The sequence below is a fragment of the Mus pahari genome, chromosome 5, assembly GCF_900095145.1.
Source record: "Mus pahari chromosome 5, PAHARI_EIJ_v1.1, whole genome shotgun sequence".
Taxonomy (NCBI): domain Eukaryota; kingdom Metazoa; phylum Chordata; class Mammalia; order Rodentia; family Muridae; genus Mus; species Mus pahari.
Window position 1 is genome coordinate 148,178,967 of NC_034594.1, and position 21,880 is coordinate 148,200,846.

Sequence of the window (21,880 nt, forward strand, 5' to 3'; positions counted from 1 at the left end):
CCTCTGTGATCTGGACCACTGTGATGCTGCACACCAGAGTACTCTCCCACATCATCCTCTGTGATCTGGACCACTGTGATGCTGCACACCAGAGTGCTCTCCCACATCATCCTATGTGATCTGGACCACTGTGATGCTGCACACCAGGGTGCTCTCCCACACTGTCTTCTGTGATCTGAGCCAGCTCATTTCATCAAAAGTGATGTTCTGGGACTGAGTGACGACAACAGAGATGAGTTTGCTTAAAGAAAGAAAAGCCTGTCTTTGATGAGGAGCTGTGTTTAAATCCTTGCTTAGGAAAAGGGAGAGAGAGAGAAAAAAAGAGAATGAGTTAAATAAAAAATAACACAACAGGGAATCATAATTTATGACATAAATAGAAAAAGTAATACATTATATTTGATATAAATATTTGATTATTCACATTTGAATTTGTTTATGAATAATTTATCTCTAAATATTTCATGCTTGCCTTGTGGCTATATTAGATTATAAACACTTCAAATCAAGAATCATACTTCACATATCTGTGTGTAAGTTCTCCCACTGCCTCCCCCAACATTATACAAACCAGGGACTTAAAAGTCAGAATCTGTTCAGTTAGACACTCACTTATTCTCACAAAACAACTGTGGTATCTGTTAATTGCACTAGTAGAGCAAGATCCTCGGAGAGCTAATAGATGATACATTAGATTTCACATTAAACCTTACTTAACAAGCAGAAGTCATGCATGTGTTGTTGTTAAGCATCTCCATGACTGACTGACCCAATGCTCATCATATGAACAACAAACAACCACAATCACAGGGTTAGTGCTGCTGAAGGCTGAGTCCCAGAGAGCATGGGAATAAAACTTTCTGACTCCATCAGGGATAAGGAAGGGAGACTAGAGGGAGCACTAGAGAGGAGATGCCACACCTCAGTTCAAAAGCACATGACTTGTTTTTCCTAAAAAAGACCTTGGGTCACATGGCTCATTAGGTAAAGGCACTTGACCACAAACTTGTCAAACCTGAGTACAACCAGGGATGCACATAATAGAAGGAGAGGACCAATTCTTACAAGCTGTCCTTTGACCTCAACACATGAACCATAGCACACAAATGACTGCCACCCCACCTACATGCATGTACACACAAAATAAATAAGTAAAAATATTATCATTTTAAAGTAGATTTGGGAGAAGAATAATACCTAGAATTTATGTATCCTCAAGATCCAGAAATTTTTCATGTGGGTAGAATTTTTTCAATAAAGATTGATTCTTGCTCTTGACACGTAAATTTAAGAATTTCCTGCTTGAGGATGGCCTAGTTGGTCATCAATGGGAGAAGCAGCCCTTGGACTTGTGAAGGCTCTATGCCCCAGTGTAGGGGAATGCCAGGGCCAGGAAGTGGGAGTGGCTTGGTTGGTGAGCAGGGGGGAGGGGGATGGAATAAAGGGTTTTCAGAGGGGAAACCAGGAAAGGGGATACCATGGGAGGAGAGGCCCTTGGTCTTGCGAAGATCATATGCCCCAGTACAGGGAAATGCCAGGGCCAGAAAGCGGAAGTAGGTGGGTTGGGAAGCAGGGCAGGGGGACGGTATAGGAGTCTTTGGGGATAGCATTTGAAATGTAAATGAAGAAAATATCTAATAAAAATGCATAAAAACATTTGAAATGTAAATAAAGAAAATATCTAATAAAAACAGGAATTTCCTGCCTATCTACCTTCTAATACTGTGTTGCCGTACTAATAAGATTGAGCCATCATAACAAAATACCATGCAAAGTATCAATATGGTCACCTCCTAATAAGGGCCATCTCCGTGGTGAATATATAAGTGGCCTTTTCATGTGGTAGGGGGATGAGGAGCAAGCTGCCTGGTTCCTCTTCTTATGAAGACCTCATCTTTATGACCTTATTTAAAGCTAGCCTCCTCCCCAAATACCCCCGAATTGATAGTTATGGTGTCAACATAGATTTTGAGAGGGCACAATTTGGTCCATAGCAAATAAGAAAAATCTGAGTCTTGGTTTTTCAGCCTTCTTCCCATGCTACTTCAAGATCTAAGTACCCAGATAAAAAACAGTTGACCTTTACAAAGGGACTAGATGAACTGACAAAGTTCATTTTGAGTCCAATTCATGTTCTGCTGACCACCATTCTTTGGCACTTAACACTTAACCTCCAAGCTGGGACTTCTCATGGCAACCAAGAAATATCTCAATAACTACTTAATGAGCTCTTACTATGTGGTACCTGGTAGGATAGCCGTCTAAGCCAGAAGAGCATGCTGTCTCAAAGAGGAGCCTAATAGACTATTCATTATAACTAAATAATAGCTAATGATTATGTCGTGGGATGGCACATTGACATGATGCTCAGTTCTCTTGTAAAGTATGGAGGTATTCTGGCACATTCTTGAAGAATTGGATTAGGAGAGAATGAAAAGGGTAGAGAAAGTACTAGAATTCTTTTTCTTGGGGTCCAACAAAACAGTTGGAGTCACTGGAGCATCTATCTCTCTTACATTTGACTAACCTATGAATATCTAGCTACCAAGTCACCCAGTTGTCCCCCCATATCTAGCTGGCTTATTCAGCATGGGTATGTCTGCTTAAACAAAAAGTATCTAACCTTTATAGGCAAGTCAGTCCTGTGGGTGGCCAAATGCATGCTAGCAGATAAAGTAAAATAGATAAGTTGAATTTTAGAGTTTATATATAATTATCCCTTGGTTATAAGAGCCTGACTAGAACAAGGTGGAAAGGAGAAGGTGGCACCCAAAGGTTCTCTGAATTCTTCAAGCACCCTGAGGCAGCTGTGTACCTGCACTATGAAAACCCTCAAGCACACACTTATGGGTGACACACACATGCAAGCAGAAACTGGCCACTTTTGCTCCACATGCAAGACTTCTCTACCTGGGCACCTAACTGGATTCCTTGCAGCTGGGTTGTCAGGTACTAACTTTCAGTGAATAAACACCAGAGTTCAGATTTCATATGACTAAGAAGAAAGATAGTTTCATTGCCAGTATCATATTATTTTGGAATCTCCCTGTTTTAAGTGGCCTTTATTATGTGCACAAATAAATGGCTATAACTTATTTATATTTTTAAGAAGAGTAAATTGTGTAATGATTTTTAAAATATAGATTTTTTTGAGATATTGGTTTTTCTATTTTCTCAAATAACTCATTAAATATCATCCTGGAAGCTGAACCATAAAAGTATTATGGAATTTCAGGACAATATTTTTGAAGTTGTATGAACTAACATCCTTATGTTGCAAGAACTACTAAGGATTGGATGATTTAAAGTATTAAATTATTCAGTTTAGTGATTTAGATATGATGAATTCAGTGTAATATAACAAAAAGTGGGATGAAGGAGTTGGGGGATGGCTTCATGTAAGAGCGCATGCTACAGAAGCCCAGGGCCTGAGTTTGTTTGTCAGCATCCATGTTTTAATTTAGCTGCATCCAAGTTATTTTTACTTGAAATCACAGCATCCACATGCTGGTCAGACCACAAAGCTACTGGCCTTGTGCTGTGTTAGAAGCTTTTTGGAAAGCAACTTGGCAGTGCACTTTAAAGTCATAAACATGGTTTAACATAAGGTTTCTACTTCTGAATACTTACTGTTAGCAACTAACGTAAGAATCAAACGTGAACACACAGATGGGCTGGTTGTTGTTGTTGTTGTTGTTGTTGGGTTTTTTTTTTTACAGCATTACTGAATAAAGTAAAAGGGAAAAATCCAGAACCAGAGAATTATACATCATAGATGATGGCTAAGAGATTATGAACTATCAAGGGAAAGTTATTAAACTGAAAAAATAAAAAAGTATGGCTTTCCATCATTGATAGCAACATGGACAAGCTTGTGTGTATCATGCTAATGAAACAGGGCAAACACAGGAAGACAAATACTACATTTTCATGGGAAATTATGGAATTGATCTTAAAGAGTGTATAGAGTAGTAGCTATCAGAGCCTGGGAAGGGGGGAGGGGGGAGGGGGGAGATCAGGTGGTTGATGGGTGCAGGCACACAGTTGGGCACAAGGAATGCCTTCCAACATTCTGCAGCACAGAAGCATAACTATAGCTGAAGGCCATTCGTTGACTATTTCAACATTAGACAGGATTTTTAAATGAAAGCAGTTATTTGAGTATTTCACTGCAGACAGGATTTAAAATGTTCCCAACAAAGAGACACACATATCTGTGATAAAAGATATCATTCTGTTTAATCATCGTATTCTGTATGTGAGTGTTGAACTGTTAACACACACACACACACACACACATAAATTGCAAAAACTGTTAACAATGACTTCCTGTAGGGAATAAACTAAAAACTGGGACTTGAGAGGGCAAGCTGGAAGAAGACCTTTTTGGTTTTTGTTTGGTTTTTGTACAACAGTGTCAGCCTTCTATATTGATTCATTATTTTGCTATGTACTCAGATGATGTAACAATTAAAAGACAAAAAGCTATGCCATCATATTAATGGCGTATAAATGGCTTCTGCTTGTGGCTCCGTAGGAAGAAGGAAAATGAAAAAATAAAAGACAGATGACTTGCCCCCACTGAAGAGAGCAAGCAGTTTGCCTCTCCCTTGGTTTCCTTTATTATTACAATGTTTGCATAATTTCAGGCTGTAAAAACAAAAGACCAGCTGCCCGAAATACATTTTGGAAGTAAATAAAGTATAAATAATGTATTCATGCATAACAGAGTGGAGAAGCATTGAATCAAGAACATACAGGAATCAGAGACAGAACCCCGAGAAGGTTAATGCCTTACCAGCCGCTCAGAGGAGGAAGCCTCTCCAGACGTGCAGGTTGTGGTTTGCTAGGAAAAGAGACCTAACCGAGTGGGAGATGCTTTTTGTGGTGGCGAATTTTAATTGTCACCTTGCCACAACCTAGAATCACCAGGAAGGAAGATCCCGGGGAGGGGTTGCCTAGCTCCAGTTGGCCTGTAAGCACACCTATAAGGATTCTCTTGGTTGCAGCGGTTGATGTGGGCAAGCCCAGTCTGAAAGTGGGCCACCGCATTTCCCATGGTGGAGGAGCAGAGAAAGCTAAGTGAGCAGTGGGCATTCATTCGTTTCTCTCTGCTCTTGACTGTGGCTGTGTTCGTTTAATTCCTTCTGCCTTTACACCCCTGCTCTGATGGACTCAAACCTGAAACTGTCAGTTAAGATGAGCCCGTTCTCCCCTAACTTGCTTTGGTCAAGGTGTCTCATTACAGCAACGGAAATAAAATGAGGACACGTTTTAACCTTGGAGAATACAAAGCCTCTGTCACTGTCGTCCTTTTAGGAGATGATAAAGTCCTCCGGTTGTGGCACCCCAATATCAGCACTAAGCCGGTGGGGAAACTGGTGGGGCACATGTTCAGCATCACTGAGATCGTGAGCAATGAGAAGGAGCAACATGTCATCAGCCTTTCCTCTGCAAAGGTAACAAGAACACAGTAATGGAACCAACATGAACCTCTTTGTTCTCAAGGTCAGCTACGTGGAGGCCTAGCATAATCATGCATACACACATATGTGCATACATGGACATATACATACATACATATCTACATACAAGCCTGCATACCTGGACAGATACATGAATACATACACATACATGCATATATACACACAAACTTATATGGGCATATACATGCACACATACACTTATGTATGTATGCATGAATGCATACATGCTTATATACACATACATGCATACATACACATACATGCATACATACATACATATATACATACATGGACACAGGCATGCATACATACTTTTTCTCTGGCGGAACTGATGGCAGCTGAGAGAAACGATGTCAGCGTAGAGAAAAACAGCCACTGAACAGTATAAGAGAGGACATGTTTAAAAACAGGTATAACCTTCATATTGTAAAGAAAAGATAGTATTCTCCTCTGTGGTAAGCACCAGAGGCTCCATTTCTAGATAACTTTGTCATCACTAAGGACAGAAAAAAAAAAAAAGGGATTTCTGTGTCTTTCTTTTTTAAAAAAATTTATTTTATTTTTAATTTATTTTGTACACTCCATATTCCATTCCCCACCCCACCCCCATCCACTCTCTGACTACTCCACATCCCACACCTCCTCCCCACCCCATCCTATCTCCACTTGGATGCCCCTACCTCCCAACCCACCTGACCTTGGGGCCTCATGTCTCTTGAGGGTGACTCATCTCTGAATGAACACAGACCTGGAAATCCTCTACTGTATGTGTGTTGGGGGCCTCATATCAGCTGGTGTATGTTGTCTGTTTGGTGGTCCAGTGTTTGAGAGATCTTGGGAGTCCAGATTAATTGAGTCTGCTGGTTCTCCTACAGGGTTGTCCTTCTCCTGAGCTTCTTTCAGCCTTCCCTAATTCAACAACTATCAATATGCAAATATTCAAATATCTGCATCTGACTCTTTCAACTGCTTGTTGGGTCTTTTGGAGGGCAGTCATGATAGATCCCTTTTTGTGAGCACTCCATAGCCTCAATAATAGTGTCAGGCCTTGAGACCTCCCCTTGGGACTGGATCCCACTTTGGACCTGTCACTGGACCTTCTTTTCCTCCTGTTCAAAGTAATACAGAAAGAAAAAAAAATAAGTTATAAATGTGAGAAATGAGACTCTTGAATATTTGTAAAATACATTTGTAAAATATATTTGCTTGATTAAATGCAATCGATTTAAAAGTTTTAGGAAGAATAAGTTCAAGGAGTGTGGCTAATTCTAATAGCAATTACAGTTTTTTTCTGAAGGAACTACATTTACATGATTTCTACTCTTCTCTACCCCCACAACTCCTCCCACTGAGCAACACTCCCTCTCAAATTCATACTTATTTTGCTACATACATGTATTTACACATGTATATATACAATCTGCTGAGTGCTTTTATCGTTGCTCCTATGTGTGTGTGGTTAGGGCTGACGGCTTGGGATTGGATCAGTTACCAGGGCTCAGCCCTGAAGAAGATCGTGTCTCCCTCCCTCAGCAGCCATTACCTGGCTTTAGCTCTTCATCCTGGGCTGCGGCACTGTGAGATTTCCTCCATCCAAATTCATTTGGCAACTAGTGTTGTCACTGTGCAGATCTCAATTAAGTGACCATATGTTGGGGATTTCATGGACACAGCTCCTGGACATATATAAAACGTCACTGTCTTGCAGGAGAGACTAGTGTTCTGACTCCAATAATCTTTCTGCCTCCCTCGTCTAGGTTCCCTCAGTCTCAAGTATGGGTTGTATTGTATTGGTTTGATTGGTGTTGGATACCCAGGGTCTGTTCTTTGTATTTTGATGAGCTGTGAATTTCTGTAGCAGTTTCCATTTGGTGTAAAAAGAAGTTTATGGGTGTTAGAAGTTCATACTGAGTTGAATTCCCAGAACCCATGTAAAAGCCAGATATGTAGCATGAGCATCTGTAACCCCAATGTTCATGCAAGATGGTAGATAGAGACAGGAGACTCTGGAAGAACACAGTTCAGCTACCCTGGCTTATGCAGGCCTTGTAATAAATGTGGTGGAAAGTGAAACTAACACACAGGATTGTCTTCTGACCTCTGCACGCATGCTATGTGCACAGTGTAAACACACATGTATACACATATGAACATGCACAATACACATGCATCATGCATACATCATACACATATATACAAGATGAATAGGTATCTTATTAGTGGATATGAGTGATTATGAATTAATATGAATTTGAGTATGAATGAATAAAATGAATAATGAAGCTCCACTAAGATACATTTATTTAAGAGCATATATCAGAAAGATAACAAGATTTTCCTACATGGGAACATTACCCTGTAAAAGATGCCATTCGTTAAATTAATCTACATATTAGTGATGTTGGAGTGTTTAAGCAGCCATTTGCCAAGTTTGTAGTTAGCGTAAAAATAATGATACACAAGAGTATTCTAGAGGAATTGAGCTGGAACTGACCTATAAGCCTCTTCCTTGAAGACTAACTCTCATAGTATCTTAAGGTATTATGCAAGCTACCAGGGGAGAAAATTAGTCAGTAGCTCTACTAAGCTGAAAAGGCCTCTGGACACAGTAATCCTGAGCCTGGCAAGATGCAATAGGTGATTCGATAGTGGCACTTACATTTTGGAGGTAACCAACAGTGGGAACTGGACGTAAGGCCCATTGAGTAAGAGGGGACTCATACCTGGTACTGTTAACCTAGCTTGCTAAATGTGGCTGGTGACATCACAGGATTTAGAGGGGGAACTTAGTGCTATCATTTCTATGGAAGATATCATTATGAGATGACAATTAACTATGAAAACGTGATAAAGACACAATAAATAAAAGAACAGTTGAATGTGCAAGAAGAGTTAGGCCTACAGAACAAAAGAGAAAATGCAAGGGCTAGTGTGTGTGTTTGTGTAATCTTATATGATGAGATTAACACTTAAAATTTAAGAATAAATTATAATTCACACAATACAAGTTAGAAGATAAAAAACTAAACACATATACAGTCAGATAACCAGTGGACAATATGCAACAAGATACATCCCTTGTAAATTAAAGATAGAACATAGAACTTCCTCAAACTTTCAGAAGGAAATGTAGGTGAATATTCATATAGCTTCCAAGTAATTCCTAAGCACCCATGGGCAACTGGAATATAAATTTAACTGTATCAAAATCCAAACAATCTGCAGTATAATCTTGATATGTATCATTTATCTAATGATACCAAATATCTGGAATAGTGCACAGTACATGGCCAACTCTTTTGATTAGAACCTTACAGGGCTGAGGCTCTATATCAGACTGAGTGCTTACTAACCCTATCACCACACATGTATGCATGCGCGCACGCACGCGCACACACACACATACACACACACACACACACACACACACACACACACGCACACACACACACACACATGATTATCACAAGTTGTACATGTGAGGGAAATGGGATCTGGGCACTAAGTTTCCCAGGTCACACTTGTTATCTTGTGGTGACATGTCATGAATTGTGAGTCTGCTTCTCTCTCTGACTGTCACCCTATTCTCACAAAGCAAAAAGACATACAGCAGAGAGGGGCAGAATGCAATAAAAACGGTGAAAACTGGGAAAGGGGGTTTAAGCAAGCAAAGGAATAAAGCTTTCACAAATAAGTGGGACATCAAAGGGGACGGAGGGCAGAGGTCTGAACTCACAGATGTGTTTATGTGATGCTCGTAGATACCATGAAGAAGCATCTTGAAAGGAAACACATGGCGTAAATACAGCGGCTCTAAGTTCTACATATGAAAACAGAAGTATTATGGTGTATGACGTGTCAATGTATTTTCATCATACACATATGATCATACTTCCCCTAGTTCCTGAGATCTAACCCACCTCACAGCTTTGTCTCCTCTCTCTCTCTCTCTCTCTCTCTCTCTCTCTCTCTCTGATAATATACCAGAGGCTACACCTTTAAAACCTCTCTCTCCCTCTCTGAGAAGCCATCAACTGTCAGATTCTCAGGTAGGAGTGGGTACTTTGAGCCCATCCCCTGAGTGTTTGACATATAAATGATTTATGTGCAAATGTGTGTGCTGATGTTTTCACCTCATTGTTTACCTTGCTAGTCATCACACAAAGGACAACGTGTGAGAACAAGATAATACAATTAGCAAGTCCAGTTCCACGTAGCTAAGAGGTTTTTTGTTTTGTTTTGTTTGTTTTGTTTTTTGTAGCAACTCAATAAGCAATTTTGCATTGAATTCCCTATTAGACCATGCCAAGCACCTGCCATCCATTTGTAGAACTATTGTACATAATCTATTTGTACTTCAGTCATACATACCCAAATTCTCAAATGGATCCTCTGTCCATGATGATGTCTCTCTTTCTTTATTCTTTTAAGATTTATTTATTTTATTTATGTGAGTACACTGTAGCTATCTTCAGAGAGCACTGGATCCCATTGTAGTTGGTTGTGAGCCACCATGTGGTTGCTGGGAATTGAACTCAGGACTTCTGGAAGAGCAGTCAGTGCTCTTAACCACTGAGCCATCTCTCCAGCCCTGTGTTCATGATCTTGAATACCATTTCCTAAATCTCATACATTGGTTTAACTCTTAAGTAGTACAAAAACTTTGTGATGTTGTTAGTATCCAACATTTTCAAAATGTTGTTCAGTCTTAAGCTTGACACTCAAATTCAGCTCCCTGGTAATGGTGCCTATCCGTTTTAGATCTCTGTCACTAACATTCAGTCTCCAGGCTCTTTGTCTGGGTATTTTTAGATGTTAGTTCATGGATGAAGGGTTCTGGTCCATAGCTTCTTCATCAGTTACTTTTTATCTTTAAAAGGAAACAGAACATCAGATCTTGTCTCTGCTTGGTGAGTCCTCTGTCTTACTTAAGGTTACTACTGCTATGAGGAGACACCATGACTACAACAACTCTTATTCGATATTAGAATGGCTATTCCAGCTTGTTTCTTTGGACCATTTGCTTGGAAAAATGTTTTCCAACCTTTTACTCTGAGGCAGTGTCTGCCTTTGTCACTGAGGTATACTTCCTGTATGCAGCATAATGCTGGGTCCTGTTAACATATCCAGTCTATGTCTTTTGGGGGAAATTGAGTCCATTGATGTTAAGAGATATTAAGGAAAAGTGATTGTTACTTCCTGTTACTTTTGTTATTAATGGTAGAATTATGTTTGTGTGGCTATCTTCTTTTGGGTTTGTTGAAAGATTACTCTCTTGCTTTTTCTAGGGTTTAGTTGAGGAATCTCAAGTTTCCCTCCTTGTGTTAGTGTTTTCCATCTATTATCCTTTGAAGGGCTGGATTTATGGAAAGATATTTTGTAAATTTGGTTTTGTCATGGAAAATCTTGGTTTCTCCATCTATGGCAATTGAGAGTTTTGCTGGGTATAGTAACCTGGCTGGCATTTGTGTTCTCTTAAGGTCTGTATGACCCTTTTACTCTGAGGTAGTGTCTGCCTTTGATTCTGTGATCCTGAGACCCTGGGTGTGCTGGAGGTCCTGGGAGTCAAGCTGCCTCTGGGACCCTGAGATCCTGAGATTCTCTCTTCTGTCTCTTATATTCTGTTAGTGATGCTTACATCTCTGACTTCTGATCTCTTTCCAAAGTTTTCAATCTCCAGGGTTGTCTCTCTTTGTGATTCCTTTATTGTTTTTATTTCCATTTTTATATCCTGGATGGTTTTGTTCAGTTGATTCACCTGTTTGGTTGTGTTTTCCTGTAACTCTTTAAGGGATTTTTGTGTTTCTTTTTTAAGGGCTTCTAGTTGTTTACCTGTGTTCTCCTGTATTTCTTTAAGGGAGTTATTTATGTCCTTCTTAAAGTTCTCTATCACCATCATGAGAAATGATTTTTTAGATCCAAATCTTGTTTTTCTGGTGTGATGGTGTGCCCAGGACTTGCTATAGTGGGAGAACTGTGATCTGATGATCCCAAGTAACCTTGTTTTCTGTTACTTATGTTCTTATGCTTGCCTCTTGCCATCCGATTATCTCTAGTGCTACCTTCCCTTGCCATATCTGATTCAAGCCTGTCCTTCCTGTGATCCTGGTTGTATCAGANCTCCTCAGAGTTCAGCTGTCTCTGTGACCCTGTGATTCTGTGATCCTGTGATCCTGTGATCCTGAGATCCTGAGTTTGTCAGAGGTCCTGGGAGTCCAGCTGCCTCTGGGACCCTAAGATCCTGGTGTAACCAAGCTCCTAGGATCCTGGGATCCTGAGATCCTGTGGTCCTGGGAGTGTTAGAGAGCCTGGGAGTGGAGCTTCCTCTGGGTGTTGTGGGACTGGCCAATGACGTCTCTCAAAGGGTTTCATCGTCTCACACATTTTGAGAATCCTTAAAATATAAAATAGTGCAATCCATTGAGTCAACCCAATTTGGTTCAGTAATTAACCTCATGGCCATTGGGTAACGTTTAGAAAGGCAGGTCAGATCCCAGCCACCCTTGATTTATGATAGACTAATCTGTTACTAAATTGCTCACTCCATATAAATGACACTATGACTCTGAGGATGAGCTCTAATGATGAGGTTTGCACTGTGTCACAATGCTCATGTTTCCATTTAAAGAGTACTTATGGTGCAACATGGTGACCCATCTTCCTGTTATCTGTCTGTGCTCTGCTGTGATATTAATAGCACTTCCATTGGTCATTGTATTTGAGAAGCCCCTATTCTGGTTCTCTACTCACTGTGTGTACATGAATTCCAAGTGCCTTGTTAATGTTGTGCCTTTTTTGGATTGGAATGTTGTACTCTTTTCTATGAATCTGAGACCAACTCCTAACACTCATATATTTCACTCTGCTCACTCTGCAACAAACATTCATCAAGGGGAGAAAAAGTAGTTATTAATGCCTTTGGCTAATAGCAACTGATGTGAAGCTTGCCAGAAGAAAAACCAGAAGCCACTGCTGGACCTGAGCATGCATCCTTTGAAGTATACAATGCGTAATTTTTCAGACTCCCTTCATCATTACTTATTAGTTATTTCTTAGAGAGGGCTGCCCGCAAAGCCTTTCTCTTGTGCTTTTCTATGATGATTTGTGGCTAGTGATTTTAGGCCCCCACCCCTTTATCCTCAAAGTTTAATCAGTTTCATAATTCAGTGTTTTTTCAATGCTAAAATAGTCCCTTTTTAAAATTATTGCATTCCCAATTTGTCTGGAAAACCCGAATTTTTACTCTTAATGCTACCAGACCATGAGGTTTTTTTTTTGTTATTTATGTTCACGTGTACATATGCAAGATTTAACCATAACTCATAAATACTCCATTCTGTCACCCCAAGATTTGTTTAGTGAAAGTGAGAATCTTCTATGCATGTCCCTAAAACCAAATCAGAGTCTTTCTGAAACAGTTTGGTTATATTTTCTTCCTAAGTGTCTCCAGGGCTGAGTGGCTCCAGGTAGGCTCTCACAAGCTGTGGCACAGCACCTTCCATAGAATACTGTCACCCTCTGCTTACAGCTGTTGAAAGAACACAATGGGCAGCCACACCCTCATCTATAGTAGATGCTCTCAAAGGCACCAGCATATTACCGTCACCCAAGAATGGCATCTTCATGCATCTCTCCCACTGTATTTCTTTCTCATTCATTGCCCCTTTCTGTCCCCACGTGGGTGCCATATCTTCAGACAGCCTCCTCCTGTTACTTTCTCAATACCGACTTCTGTTAACAAGTCTTCCTTCTCCCTCATGATACCCTTTCTAGTCTTATGACCTATATATACATATAAACACATGCTCTCAGTTTAAAGTCTAGTTTCATTACAGGAGAAAATACTGAGTAGTTTTTTTGTTTTTGTTTTTGTTTTTTTTTTCAATCTGCCTTATTTCACTTAGCGTGATTTCCAGTTGCATCAGTTTTCTTCTGACTGTTATAACTTCATTTTTCTTGATGGCTGTATGACATTCTATTCTGTGCATGTAGCACGCTTTCATTATCTGTTTATCTCTTAATAGACATCTAAATTAGTTCTATTGTCTGGGTATTGGGAGTACTGAGGGAAAATCCAGTGACTAGGGACATACTTTGGGGGGGGTGCTTTTTCAAGACAGGGTTTCTCTATATAGCCCTGGCTATCCTGGAACTCACTCTGCAGACCAGGTTAGCCTCCAACTTAGAAATCTGCCTGCCTCTGCCTCCCGAGTGCTGGGATTAAAGGTGTGTGCCACTACACCCAGCCAGGGACATACTTTTTTTTTTAAAGCAATGGTTTGTAGTCAGTTATTCCATGTTACTATGGGAACCAAGAACCAATCTGAATCAGAGCATCTGTGTGCTTACAATGTAAATCGCTGTTCACTGTAAGTTTATTAGAACATAATTCACTTTAAAGACTTAATGGTGAGTATAGCAATGTGTACGAACACTTCTGATTCCCCAGGTCTTCCGGGTGTGGGATATACAGACTCTGTCAGTACTGCAAGTCTTCCACGATAGCCAAGGTGGACCAGGAGACATGCAGATTTACTCTATGGTATATGATGCCAACCATGGCATGCTCATCACAGGTATGTGCATCTGACAAATTAATTTCATGTCTTTTACATATTTTAGAAAAGAAAGCTCTTGAACTCTTACTATAAAAACATACACAAAGAAAAAGAAATGACTAACCATGCTTAGTGACAATATAAGTATTTATTTCAATTTCTTATCATCCTATGTGAATTGATGAACCTCAACTTTATGAAATTACCGAGTCAGTTCTATAAAATGATGACCTAGGTGTATATGGCCCAGGTGAGGCAGACAGCGGTGAGGGAGCTGTGGCTATGTCCAGGGTTCTGGCTTGACTCTTGGGTGCAGTGAATTAGAACTTTCATAGGGTGGTGGTCCTCGCACGTACCAGCATGAACTTGTTTTCTGAAGCAAGACAGCTCTGATAAGGAATTGGCCACTCTGTAAGATGGATAAAAACTTCCTCAACTGCCTTTGCTTCCAGATAAAGAGCAGTGGGGGTGGGAGGGTGGGGGGTGGGAGTGGGCAGAATCCAGGAAAATGAGTCCTGAATACCATGCATTGATTACCAAATTGTTTTATGCTTTGTTTTTGTTTGGGTTTAGTTTTTTTTTTTTCAACAGATACAATGAAAAGACAAAGAACCTTGTTAGCCATTCTGGTTGGCTACTGTTCACATGCACAGCCTTCATCTTTTTAGAAGATAGATGGCTATGTCAATAGTAGCTCTACCCTCTGGAACACCAAGCCAAAATTGCTTTCCCCAACCATGTTGCCACTGACCACCTGCTCTGAATTCCTGGGGGATTGATTAAGGCAGGGAAATGATTGGCACTTTATCTGTTGGGGAACAGATAAAGTAATTATTTTTAATTTTGTGTTGTTTATTTTTCCTGAGTTAGAAGTGAACCATCACTTCATGCTGAATAGATAATTTCTCAGCCTGTAAATCACAACTTAGTTCCAGTTGTGAATGTCTCTCCTTTATTTGACCTCCTCTGAAATGAACAGATTCATGGCTATATTCCAATATCACCTCTGAACATGGACAATTGCCCTCCTGATTATTGGGTTTAACATTTCCATCCTGATTATCATCAGAGTAATGAAGGGTTCAGATCCCAAGACAGAGAGGAAAATGGAGAATAGAAAAACCATAAACGCTTTAGACTTTTGTGTACTTTTGGTGGTGCTCTAATTTGCAAAAAAGCACCGAGCTCTGGGTATTGCCTGATCATTGAAAAGAACAGCCACCAGTTTGACATTAAGATTACATAAAGTGCATTAATTTGTGTGTAGAATCAAGTGACATCATATACAGTAGCTTTCTGAGCCATGGGTACAATAGCACTGTGCTTGCTCAGTAGTTGGTAGGACACATTGTTGCTGTCGGTGTTGTCATGAATTGCTGCTGTTGCTGCTCCTGCTACTGCTGTCGCCGATGACGCCGATGACGATGACGCCGATGACGACAACAACGACGACGACGACGACGACGATGACGATGATGATGATGATGATAATGATGATGATAATGATGATGACAGCTATTTGATGCCTGCTTACTCTTTTCCTTTATCTGCACAGTTGACCTTGGAGGCAGGAATTGTTAATTGAACTTTTATAAATGGCAACACTCAACCTCCAACGGTTCAACTGACTGGTAGAATGTTAAAGCAGAGTCGAGGTCCAGTCTCAGACCTTCTGACTCCCGAGTCTGCATTTGTCCTTTCTTCCTATGTTATTTCTGTTATTGTAGCACAACTAGCCAAAAAGGTAGACAAGTGCCAAATCTCCACGTTCCAGTTAGGTTGTGTTAACTGTCAGCATCATGTTAACGGACTCATGGGGGAGCTATGATGGCTACCTGTCCATCACGTTTCCAGACAGTGCCACTTGAATGGAGTAGCATTAACTTGAAGAACCATCTCGGTCATTCACAAATGAATAGTCTTATTTCATAAAATCTAAACACCTTAAGAAACCAGTAACTTCTGCTAAGACCTTGAGGATTTTTCTTTGGAATGATTTGAGACAGTCACCACAGCACCCACAGGGGCAACTTAATGTCCACATCAATAAAGTAGGAAGAGGTTTTGCTTTTATTTAACCTACAGAATGTGCAGGGCTGTGGTAGTTCATGCTTTTAATCTCAACACCCAGGAGGCAGAGGGAGGATCTCTGAGCTCAAGGTCTGCCTGGTGTACAGAGTGAGTTCCAAGCAGCCAGGAGCATACAGAGAAACCCTGTCTCAAAAACAAGCAAACAAACAAACAACTACAGAATGCTTGCTTTGATATCATTATCAATATTTCCATACATTACACTAAACTAAAGCACACAGGTTTTGAGACTTAAGTCATACCCTTAGGAAAATGCTGGAATCTCCTTACCCTGGCCATGCTAACTACATGTATTATTATGGTGATTTGGAAATTAATTTTACTACTGATGTTGCAGTCACTGGCTTGCAATCATTCTCATTCAGTATATTTAATCAGACCATGCTCACAGTGTGTGTTATCATTTGCTGGCTTGAAGAACTCTGACTCCATTTCAACAAGCAGAGAAAGCCACAATTCAGAGAAAGGCTGGTGGACTGCATCACCGCCGTGCACAAGCTGGAGAGGCACAGCAGGGAAGAGGAAAGCAAACTATGAAATTAGGAAAGCGGAGGTCAAAATGACCTGTGTTTGAAAGATAATGAAGTCTCCAGCGAGTGCTTTCCCCTGGCTGAGTCACATTTGCTGTGTTTGTCAGAGATGTTTTAGAGTAGGCAACTATATTCTCACCTCATTAAATGCTAAAGCAGTGGCCTTTTATACTCTAATCTCACTGACCAGATGGTTGGGTCAAATCCTCTGTGAAATTCCAGACTTCTGATACTGACAATTAGGGATGCAATGCTTTTGTAAAAAAAAAAAAAAAAAAAAAAAATTCATTCTTTACTTCATTTTTAAGATGTGATGTCACCGTGCAACTCGGTTGGCCTAGGACCCATGGTCCTTCTGTTTCAGTCTCCAGAGGGTGGGATTACGGGGATGCACCGTCAGACACACCCATCTTGGTGACAGCGCTCCTTTCATTCTCCCTCTTCAGGATCTGGTGTGATGGACATGTATCCCCTGACCAGGATGATACAGGACACAAAGCAGGTCCCTCACACCCATGAACGAGAAGTCAACGTCACGCTGTACAACAAGTACTTCCACCAAGTGCTCACGGTCTGCTCAGAGTCTATAATCAAGGTGAGTCGTGATGGCTTCCTAGGCAGAAAAAGGCTGAGCAGGTGAAATGTTAGCTTTGTGTTGGTGGTCAGCGGGAGGTGTCAAGACAGGATTTCTCTGTGTAGCCTTTGATGTCCTAGAACTTGGTTGGGAGACCAGGCTGGCCTCAAGCTCAAAGATCCACCTGCCTCTGCCTCCTGAGCACACCAGCACCAGTTGGCTGCATTGTTATCTTCTTATAGGTAAAATAGCAAGTTGTATAGGTAGCGGTCCACAGACTGATATTGAAGCTCTCTTTAAGCTTTCATGAATACACGATGAAGTGTTTTTAAACCAGTTCACGCCATGTGGCTGGTTAAATACTGCCAGATGACACAATAGAAAATTTAAAAATATTACTATATTTATTTTGTGTGGGAAGGGGTATGTGTCTACAACTTGCAGGAGCTTTTTCTCACCTTCTACCATGTTGGATTCATGGATCGAACTCAGGTCAGCTGACTTGGTGGCAGGCGACTCTACCTCCTGAGCCAAATAGAACTTTCAAAGGAAATATAGTAAGGAGAAAGAACCAGCTTGTATTTTAATTTCACTAGAAGGTGTGTGCCAAAGAGAAATGGAAAGCTATGTAATAGGTATGCACCATAACTCTTATATGTGCAGGGATGTGCCAAGACCATTGAGTCTATGATATCATTTAAAATCTCATGAAAGACATGGACAGATAGACAGTCTTCAATTCTAATGATGGGAAAGATGTGACTCAGATATAAATGGCTGCCATGGCTACTATTGCTCCCATGGAAGTGGTATATGAGGCTGACTGTGTCTACTATGTGCACTCATGCTTTGGGATCTGTACCTCTAGTCCTATTGCTGTGTTGAGTGACATATTACTATGTTTGTCATTACAACAACTGAAACCACCTAGCAGTGATACCTAGAGGTGTATGTATATGTATATATATATATATATATATATATATATATATATATATATATATATTGCTGCTGCTACAGATAAGATAGACTAAAGTAAACCCTATCCTAAACTCATGTAATAATGTGCTTTTATCCATGATCTGTCTTATCTTTCCCAACAGAAGATAGAGAGAAGTATAGTTTTTGTACCACATTAAATGGAGAGGGGTTGGAGATGGGTGATTTCAGGATTCCATTATGCAGGGACCCACATTCTACTCTCTCCCCTAAGGACCTTGTCTATTACAAACCCTCGGACGCAGAGACTGTAGTCTCTGGGTTGGACTGACTTCATCTCAGTCTTGGCTCTATTACTTCCCAGACAGTGGCCAATTCAGCTGGTTCCTTTCCTTCCTTCACCTGGCTGCCATAACTTCCAGTCCATTCGCTGGGAGAAAGGTGTCCCTCTCTGCCTGTGGCCCTCTGGGGTGTACTGCCCAACTCGCACCAGCTCAAGAGCTGCCAGGGGGTTCAACTGCTCACCGACCAGAAAATTGACACCTAAACTTGGCACAGCCACGAAGTCGGAGAGACATAGACGATAGCTTTACAGAGCTTTGCCCTCTGCATGCTTCCAAGGGGGGGAGTTGATGAAGCATTGATGTTTTTGGACTTTTCCTGACACTGCCTTGCTGTTTCACAGAGGGTCCATCTGACTCTCATCACAACCCCCTTTGCTGTCACTGTGTCTCATATTTTTAGTCACAGAACTTTCTAAAATGACCAGTGAACTCTTTCTTTAGGATTTCTCCACATAGTATGCGGCACACCATACTTTTATCCTCTCACCATCGAAGCCGCTATGGGCTTAATGGAGCACTGTTAATTCTTGTATTTCTATCCTGCTGCCGCCTTTTCATCACCCCTATAGTAATATTGTAATTTCCATCACTGAGACAAAATACCCAAGACAAGGGAAGGAAGTCGTTGCTTTGGTACAAGGGTCTGGAGGTTTCTGTCATCAGTGGACAGGCCCAGTAGCTTTGGACAGTTGATGAAGCAACACACTATGATAGGATGTGAGAGGGAGCCTGCTCCTCACCTCATGGTAGTCAGGAAGTGAAAGAGAGGAATGGGAAGGGCGGAGGGGTGGACTCCTTCAAAAGCGTGTCTCCCAGTTGTCTAAAGCCTCCACATGACCACTCTCCTGAAATCCGTGACCGCCTCAGCTACTTGATACGCAGCAGATAGAGATAGCCCAGTCACCGATAATATGAGTCATCTTTCACAGTTTGCTTTAGAGCAAGCTGACACTCAAGCAGGATATGGGGAAAGGTGTGAGATGTGCAGAGAACTGCTCTGACATTTTTGAAAATGGTGAAAGCTTTGCTAGGAAATGAAGGGCAGATATGCGGAATACCTGTTTTGGCTGATGTTTTCCTCTTCTGTAGGTATGGGAACTTGAGACTGGTCTCCAAATATACCAAATTCTAGACCCTCATGGCCTCAGTATTGAACTAACCTGTGCAGCTATTGATGAAAGTGGATATCTTTTTGCCACAGGAGCATATAATGGTGAGACAAGTGTTTGGAATGAGACATCTCTACTTTGGCATCTTGAGAATTTGTGTAGAAATGTCTAAGTTTAGGAGGTTAAGGGAAAGTATGAATCAGGCTGACATGTAAACAATCCAGAGAGATTGCTATGTCTGGGTGAATATCATGAGTCTTCTTTCATGGCCACTGATGTCTTGATATTGATGTGAAAAACAAGCCAGTATCTTACATTCTATTTTGCCTGTTTGATGCAATAATGTGCAAAAGCCTTTTACATATGACATGTGTATAAAAATACCCTAATGATGGACTATCCAGAGACTACCCCATCCGGGGATCCATCCCATCATCAGCCACCAAACCCAAATACTAATGCACATGCCAGCAAGATTCTGCTGAAGGGACCCTGATATAGCGGCCTCTTGGGAGGCTATGCCAGTGCCTGTCAAACACAGAAGGGGATGATCGCAGTCAGCTATTGGATGGAACACAGGGCCCCCAATGGAGGAGCTAGAGAAAGTACCCAAGGAGCTGAAGGGGGATGCAACCCTGTAGGTGGAACAACAATATGAACTAACCAGTACCCCCTGAGCTCGTGTCTCTAGGTGCATATGTAGCAGAAGATGGCCTAATCGGCCATCATTGGGAAGGGAATTGCCCCTTGGTCTTGCAAACTTTATATGACCCAGCACAGGGGAATGCCAGGGCCAAGAAGTGGGAGTGGGTGGGTAGGGGAGCAGGGGCAGCGGGAGGGTGTAGGGAACTTTCAGGATAGCATTTGAAATGTAAATAAAGAAAATATCTAATAAAAAGAAAAAACTTTAAAAACTAGTTATAATAATATAATCTAAAGCTTTTCATCAGTAAACACATAAATCAGTATACTGGCCCACAGAGTACCACCTACATTTTCAGTTTTAATGTGTCTAACTACTTACAATGAATTAATACATTATGGAAAGCCATGGCACACTGTACTTTGGACTGAAGAGAATTTCATGTGTGCCACCTCAGGGAAATAGATATGTTGCCCTGAATCCTTCTGTCCCAATGCCTTTGCCGTGCTGTTATCTAAAAGGCAGTCATTAGATTAGCGGTCTCTTGCTGCTGCCATAGTAGTGTGTGTGTGTGTGTGTGTGTGTGTGTGTGCGCGCGCGTGTGTGTACTAAGAATGAAATCTAGAGCCTTATGCATGCTACCCATACACTCTACATCTGAGCTACACTCCAAACCTCTACAATACTTTTACTCATAGTATCTTTGGAGACCACACAAAATTCCCATCCAGCTTTGGTGCAGAATGTCTAGAGTTCTGTACTGAATATATTTCTATATCTAGGGTCCATGACATCACATCAAACTTGGGGGACTTTAGGGCTTGGATATGACTGTGTTTCCTATGTCTTCCTCTGTAGAGTACTTGTAGGAACTAGAGACCTGAAGACTGCCCCACCTTTCCACATCATCTTGCTCTGACCACCCACAAAGGATCTGCTTGCTCTAGAGTAGGTAGTGTGATCAACTATGTGCACTGTGCAGAATATATTTCTTCCAGGGTACATTTGAAAAATAAATGCTTCCTCACGAAGCATTTGATGGAATGAGTGGGCACCCGATGTGAAAGTCAGATATTTGAAAATGGGAACAGAAGATAACCCAGCAGGAATGAAATCATGAATGTCAAGCTAACGTGTGGAAGCACATCGGCACACAATGTGTAGAGGAGCACACTGTTCCTCCCTGAGGAGCACGGCTGAGCAGAGCAGCCTCACCATGCCATAGGCACTGGCCACATCCACATGAAAATCACTAGTCATGGAGATGCCTAGCAACAGCATAACCATTATGTCAGACATAAAGATTAAGTGACCCCATATGTGTCTGGCAATAATGTTATTTCTGTGCAAGTATGTTGTTTTATTTTGTTAGTTCTGTATCTTCAGTTTCTCCTAAGGTGTCTCAGTTGATCCTCCTAAGCTTCTATAATTCCAGTCAAAAGAGAGCTGGGATTTAAGGCACCTTAGAAAGTGGTATTCTTGGAATCTTAGGGCAACTCTGCCCACAGCCTCCTCTCACTGTCAACTCACCCCACTTAGGAACAACTGAGAAGTACACACACACACACACACACACACACACACACACACACACACACACACACAC

General features: G+C 41.1%; 1 protein-coding gene across 2 annotated transcripts in view; it reads left to right on the plus strand.

Annotated features, from left to right (window-relative positions):
• Wdr64 (WD repeat domain 64) overlaps positions 1-21,880 on the plus strand; it is a 118,842-nt gene that overhangs the window by 52,684 nt on the left and 44,278 nt on the right. For both annotated transcript variants that reach the window (XM_021199133.1, XM_029539220.1), the window contains exons 10-13: positions 5,320-5,459; positions 13,936-14,062; positions 17,112-17,260; positions 19,612-19,735. In XM_021199133.1, the coding sequence (XP_021054792.1) occupies positions 5,320-5,459; positions 13,936-14,062; positions 17,112-17,260; positions 19,612-19,735 (540 nt within the window). The remainder of the gene's footprint in view (positions 1-5,319; positions 5,460-13,935; positions 14,063-17,111; positions 17,261-19,611; positions 19,736-21,880) is intronic.